The sequence below is a fragment of the Tigriopus californicus genome, chromosome 8 (genome assembly GCF_007210705.1).
Source record: "Tigriopus californicus strain San Diego chromosome 8, Tcal_SD_v2.1, whole genome shotgun sequence".
Taxonomy (NCBI): domain Eukaryota; kingdom Metazoa; phylum Arthropoda; class Copepoda; order Harpacticoida; family Harpacticidae; genus Tigriopus; species Tigriopus californicus.
The window spans coordinates 1078012-1085170 of NC_081447.1; the positions used below are offsets into that span (position 1 = coordinate 1078012).

Consider the following 7159-nt stretch of genomic DNA (forward strand, 5'->3'; position numbering starts at 1 on the left):
TACATAAGCTTTTGACAACATATAGTTGAAACGATCCACTGTACAAGCAAATGATATACAAGTGACCTACCATTAATTGAGCGGATCTACGTTTCTTGTTTTATTACTTAAATTCGACAAGTGGCTCTGAGTGGCAATGAACAAGAGCTTTAACGAAAATGTTGGATACAAGTGTTTTAAGCGTCGGTAATAAACAGTATTCAGTACTAGCATTCGGATTTATTCAAATTGGTCCAAGTTATATTTTCAGTTAAAATCGGTTGAAGTGCTTGAGCGCCAATTATTTGAGTAAAGGTTCGTAACCTCTGTTTTATCATGGTTCGATTGCGGGTTCTGATTAAACTAAAAATTGCAAAGGCGGCTTTCTTGTCCACCTTAACGAGATCGTGAATAGTTCTAAAGGTTTTAGCGTCAAACTCCTTCACCTACTATTCAAATATCATGAAGTTGAAAGACTGTTTTTACATTTATTGTCCAAAATTAAAATCGTCATTGAAAGCACCGAGCAAAGTGTTATAAAGGAACATCAATAAAGCTTTGAGAAATTCCAAAGTTGCAAAATTCAGACATGTTGACCTTTCCTGCAGACGTGTTGTATTATGTCTTAAAGCCAAAAGAAAAGACACATAAAACTTCAATACAAAAATTGGTGCTGGAATTGATAAAGTCACAGTAGATATCTATATCTTATACGTCATGTTAGACTGGCTAATCCAACGCTCAGGAAAACGATTTCAGTTTTTGCATGATTTGTTGTCTTGTCATATCTTTTCTTTTTGGCAAATTAGGCTCGGCTGAATTTTAATCTCGCTCCATGTACGCCTATTTCATGGCAAAATTTCACCAAAATTGTGGTGAGTGCTTCCAACATGGTTACTTAAAATTGAAGAAAATGCGGATCCAAAAGGCGATAACATTGGTGGGATTGATGGGATTGGTGATTTTATCAGTAGAACAAAGTTTGCTTCATAATAGTGCCAAAACTCCAAACTATTCACGTAGTAACTCGGTCACACCAGAACCAGAAACGATAAATCATAAGGAACAACTTGGCAGAAATTGCCACAAGACCAATCTGGACACAAAAGGGACATTATTTAGCGAAGATGTTATCATTCAGGATACTTATAATTGCTCAAAATACATGGAACTTCAAAAGTGTAGATTTCCAAACAGAGATCCTAACAGCTTCCAAGATTTTCCTTTGGCCTTTGGAATCAGTACCCATCATCAAGTGGGTATTTTGGAACTCTTTTTGGCCTCATCATTCCACTCTTTGGACTCCTACTGTATTCATGTTGACGCTAAAGCCAAGGACTTGGTAAAAACTGCCATTAACCAATTGGTGGGCTGCTATCAATGGAAATATCCTGAAGCCAATATATTTACCGTAGATGATCCGGTGGCAGTTTTTTGGGGGCATATTTCTGTGTTGGAAGCGGATTTCAAATGTATGCGACTTTTGCGAGACANTAGCGAAGATGTTATCATTCAGAATACCTATAATTGCTCAAAATACATGGAACTTCAAAAGTGTAGATTTCCAAACAGAGATCCTAACAGCTTCCAAGATTTTCCTTTGGCCTTTGGAATCAGCACCTACCATCAAGTGGGTATTTTGGAACTCTTTTTGGCCTCATCATTCCACCCTTTGGACTCCTACTGTATTCACGTTGATGCCAAAGCCAAGGACAAAGTGAAGACTGCCATTGACCAATTGGTGGGCTGCTATCAATGGAAATATCCCGAAGCCAATATATTTACCGTAGATGATCCAGTGGCAGTATTTTGGGGGCATATTTCTGTGTTGGAAGCGGATTTCAAATGTATGCGACTTTTGCGAGACAATTATAAAGATTGGAACCTCTTTCTTAATTTGGCTGGAACGGAATTACCCTTGAAACCTATGCCAGAAATTCGAAGGATTCTAAAGAACTTCCCGGACGGAACTTTAGAGAGTTATGCTGTTCCCAGTTACCAAATGAAAAGATTCAAGGTCTCCATGGAACTGAAAAGGTGAGTGCGAAACAAAATGCCAATAGTTAAGTCGCAATTAACCATGATGAATACAGAAAACAAACGTCGTAATGAAGTCCAGTAGAAATTAAGCTTTGATTGCGTATTACAGAATTGGCCAAGGAGACTTCGACCTCGAGCTTGTCAAAACTGATCGCGTGAAAGATCTTCCCCCAGGAAATATTACTCTAAGAAAAGGCTACAAGAATGTAGCTTTGCCTCCCTATCTGGTCGACTTTTTTCTGGACTCACCGTACTGTCATGAGTTCTTAAATTGGATTAGTGATACTCATATCCCGGACGAACATTTCTACTCAACCATGATTACTAAATTCAATCAAACCACTCGAGATGTTCAAGACTTGCAAGATTTGGACACAGATTTTACTCACGGAGTTTGTCTAAGGCTGACCTGGTGGTCCGATGGCAATTGTCGGGGCAAAAGTATCCGGGGAATTTGCAATTTTGGACAAGAAGATTTGCCTCGCCTACATAAAGACACTAAATGTTTGTTTGGAAACAAGTTCAATCTTGACGTGGACGCAGTTGCTCCAATGCAGCATATCTTACATGTTTTGGAAACCTGAACTGTAACACATTTCTTTCGCATTTCAATTGTTTTCATGTCTAATCATTTTTCTTTTGTGAACTTCCTTATTTCTACTGGGAATGGGATCTCTAGCACTTCAAATCGAAGAAAGTATTAATTTTCCACAAATGTGTTGAGAGTCCTTAAAATGTAGTAACACCAGTAGTCTTGTTTATCCTGATGCCACAAAGATAGTTTGTGGTCGGTAGTAGCCAAGCCCAAAATAGTCTGGTGCCTAACACTTCTTTCTCTGGCCCCGTCATTGTTCAATCTGCTATCCTCAAATATCCAATAGCATCCTTCAAGTCAGACCAAGACAGCTTCTTAAAGAAATGCAAGGTCAACCCTATATTAAAGGGCTAACCGAGTTGGCAGATCAGATCAGATATAAATATAAAGTAAAGTAGAACGCATGCGTTTTTCATCTAAAGTTGTTGGAAATTAACCAAAAAAATTCAAATCAATGAAGTCCAACTTTCTTCTTTCTCGGGCTCCTTCACTTTTCAATTTGCGGCCCTCAAATATTCCTATGATTGATCCAGTAGCAGATGAAATATTTCATTCAACAAAACCAATTTGCTGTAGTACAAAGAAACCGTAAAGTAAATGAATAGTGAACAAAATGCATGAGTCGCAAATTAAGGTTGACGTTATTATCGTAGTGCAACCTGCAAACCATACTTTTCTCAAGTTTCTTTTCATAATTTTTACAAGAAACCGAAACACCAATGTAATTTCAATTAAAAAGCAAACTATGCTGCCATTCAAATAATAAGGGCCAAGTAAGCAGAAATTATATTCACAAAAAATGCCAAATTTGAAAATAGAACTTCAATAAGTTTTGGTACAATATTTCAATTCAAATAGCTCTGTTACACTTTTCAATCTTAAAGAGAAAAAATACATAACAATTGCTCAGAACTATGTTCCATTGCCAAGTCCCTGGTTTAAAACAAAACAAGAATTTTGATTGGCTATGTTTCAAGTTTTTTAAAATGCTCTTATCAAATGTTGCTGAAATGGTCGACTCTACAATTTTGAGCTTATTCAAAACTGCCTTTCCACAAGCAATCTATATTGGCAATGAATAGTAGGATTGTTTAGGTTATCATTTGTTTGATAGTAATATCTTCAAACATTGATTGATTCCATCGGTAATGAAGTATCAAGGTTATTTCTTTTTCAATGAACTTGTTCTCAACAGTTCTCAATAAGCCTATTACAAACAAAGTGAAACAACAAAAAGCTCTAAATTAACCTAATGCCAGCATGGGAATGCCAGGTACACTTTTTGGTGGTTAAATATGAACTCTGAGATGACAGCTGTCAAGCTGCTGCAAAGTCTCTAGCGTTAGACATGAATGCTATACAGCCAGGGCATTAGTAACGAAATTACAAGTAACGAAATTACAAGTAACGAAATTACAGTAATTCGTTCCTTTTCTCGAAAAAGGAACTGTAATTGCATTGCATTTTGAAATTGTGTAATTGTAACGATCCAAAATCTCCAAGAAATACTCGTTACTCGATCCTTTTTCAGCTTCCAGAATTGCCTTTAATTTTTCGTTTATCTCGTGACAGCTGAAGAACCTTAAAGCGCAACAGAGATTGCCATTTTTACTAATTCCATTTAGCATATTTTGATCAGAGAAAGTCAGGGTTGAAAATTGTGTTTGATCTTAACGGCTCTGAAGGTGTTATTGGTTTTGAATCTTGTTGCATTTGCTACTTTAGAGTTTACATCTTCTCAATCAATTTCCGTTGGACTCAAGCACGGAAAATGTCTCCTTGGCTTGAATATGATGCTTCAAATTTCCAAAGCCTCCTCACTCCCAATCTGGACTCCTCAAAGTATTATGATGCAATACATTTTGAACAATTATGCCAAGGTCAAATGCCAAGGCTCACTATTGAAAATTGTTGAAAAGAAATCTTTAAACGTTACATATTAGGACTGCTTGAGTCAAAAAACTCCATGAGAAGAATGGTCTGGATGGGGTATACCATAAAATATTGGTCATCTAAAATTTTAGTAAAAGTAATTGTAACGAGTAACGCCATTACATTTTTTTCGAGTAATGGTGGTGTAACGAATTACTATTTTTGACTAATGTAAGGTCACATGGACATACTGGATCAGATCAGGGTCATTGGAAAAGACCAAGTCGAGAACGCTATTCTCTCTAGTGGCTACACCAACATGCTGGGAGAAGTTGCGTAAGATCGCGAATTCTTCCAGCTTTTCAAACGACTGAGATGTCTATTTCGAAATGGGAATATACCCATCAGGACTAACCTCCCACTCTACAACGCTAGCCGGAAAATTGAAATCCCCTACAGAGAAAACCTTTGAGCAAACTGACTGGTCCAACTCATTTCCTATGAATTGGAGAGCTGACATAAAAGAGCTTATTGAACAAGAAGGGGGCCTATACATTGTTACAATAGACAGATCAAGCCCTCGGATATGACAAACTAAGTACCCGGTAAAGGCACGACATGGTTCCCTAGAGGTCGCGGGTTCGAATCCCGCCCTCGGAGAAAACCTCATGTGCAAATCATTCCTAACATATAGACATACACCCCCATGTGTGAATATGGGATTATCAGGGCGTATCCTGTCACAACGAACTAAGTTGAAACCAACTATGGTTAGTTCTTCATCTAAGACCCCTGGCCGAAGCCAGGTTTCTGTTATAGAGATGAATGAAATCTCTCCCTCAACGGCTAGTTCTTCTAAGATCTTAACTTTTGTGCTGTCTTTTTTAGAAATGAGACAATGCACGTTCAAATATGGCCCCTTCACGGGCCACTCTTTTGACGGACCAAGTTCACAAGATCTTGGACCATCCTCTCCAGCCGTAAAAAATCCCTCTTATCAACAAAACTACGTTCTACTGGAGGCAAAGCATGAGCTAATGGGGATGTTTGGGTTTGGGAAATGGGTTGGGCAGCTACATTTGAATAGGTACGTATTTTGGGAATAGGGGTGGGCAAGGAATGTTAGGGAGGAGAGAGTTTATAAGATTAAAATGAAAGGTTATGATTCGTCTATTTTGTACCTTTCAATCTTTATATGATATTTGGTTTACCAACAACTTTGAGTTGGCAGACCGAGCTAGTGGGCTTTGTTGTTCGAACTAGCTTGGATTCTCGAGGGCTTGAAGGTGCTCTCAAATCGTACATTAAACCTACACGGTCACTAGAATTGACCCTAAAACGGAATTAATCAGACAGCTATTATTTGTTTAAGGGTCCGATTCGGCTTTTCACGAAATTGGACATATATATTTTTATATATTTGCATTTGGTGGGGTCAAACAACCATTTCACAGATGCTCGGAAAATTTTCAGGGTTGATGTGAATTGGCATAACTTTAAGATGATAAGAATTGGTAGATCAAGTTTTTGATGGTTTGGATAGCACTAGATGTAAGAAATGTAATATGCATTAATGAACGTGAATGTTAAATTACAGAACCCAAATCGTTAACGATAACTTGAATTTGCTTGACGTTAACACGGTGGTTATAATTTCTGGCTAGATTTTTGCTCAATTGCCAAGACATATAAACACATATTTCTGTGTCCAAAAAAACAAAAGGAACAAATTTTGAAAAAAGCATATTTCAAAGCACCTCAGATAATTATAGTAAATCCCTTAAAGTTCATCAAAACGTATCGCTGTCAAAACGTAATCATTAAGCATTATCAGTAATCTAAATTATGTATTGACATGAAATTTCATATTAATCTGTCTAGCCGATGGTTAGCATTACAGTTGAAAATTGTATTTTTCTCTTATAAAGATCGAAAAATAACCCAACTATATTTTCAATTTTTGTCAAGCATTCCCAGACGTTTTCAATGCCATAACAAAAAGTATTTTTTTAATTTTCTTTAAGGAATTCATTAAAAGAACAAAGTAGTAAAACTAATCGCCTAAAACTTACAGAGGATCTATAATTGGTTATCATTTTTCCTTAAGCACCAAAAAGTATTAAGGTCTGTCATGTTACTAGAATACTGTATCGCAACAAATAACAGCCTAATTTTCAATTTTGTCACTTTTTGGAATAATTGTTTTTAGTGGACAGTAGACATTTTTTTCCACGTTAATAGAAATTTGTCTAAATTCTAAATTGAGATTTATGAAATTTGAACGAGGAAGATCTCTACTTCGAGAGATCTCATCAGGGACGGTATTCCAATTCTTTGGAAAGATGAAAGTTATTCTGCATTGAGGCCTTCCACAAACCGCGACACAACAGGATTCTCAGTAAGAGTGGAGCCAACCTCGGTAACGTGTTTTGACGTCAAGGTGCAAGCTTTGTGTTGGCGTGGGCAGGTGTCACCAGCGACGGGAAAAAAACGCCGCTCATCTTCATTGAAGGTCATTAAGGACGTCTACTTGCACCTCCTCTTAGAGCAGGTCCATCCCTGGGTGCCCATGGGGTATGGAAGTGAGCCTTTGACCTTCATGCAAGACTGAGCACCATCCCCCACAGCAAAGATTGTTCAAGAATACTGCAGCGGCATGTTTTCCGGATTTTG

At 37.5% G+C, this 7159-nt stretch overlaps 1 protein-coding gene across 1 annotated transcript; it reads left to right on the forward strand.

The window, feature by feature from the left end:
• Positions 1 to 1481: 1481 nt before the first annotated feature.
• Positions 1482 to 2631, forward strand: LOC131884443 (beta-1,3-galactosyl-O-glycosyl-glycoprotein beta-1,6-N-acetylglucosaminyltransferase 4-like). Its single transcript, XM_059232223.1, has 2 exons — positions 1482 to 2016; positions 2129 to 2631. The coding sequence occupies exons 1-2, from the start codon at positions 1520 to 1522 to the stop codon at positions 2601 to 2603; spliced, it is 972 nt and encodes a 323-aa protein (XP_059088206.1). The 5' UTR covers positions 1482 to 1519; the 3' UTR covers positions 2604 to 2631.
• Positions 2632 to 7159: the final 4528 nt, after the last annotated feature.

Excerpts from the sequence above, each read along its gene's own strand:
- LOC131884443 (XM_059232223.1), top strand. The coding sequence starts at position 1,520 with ATGGAACTTCAAAAGTGTAGATTTCCAAACAGAGATCCTAACAGCTTC. Across the intron at positions 2,017-2,128 it reads GTCTCCATGGAACTGAAAAG|AATTGGCCAAGGAGACTTCG; the intron begins GTGAGTGCGAAA and ends TGCGTATTACAG.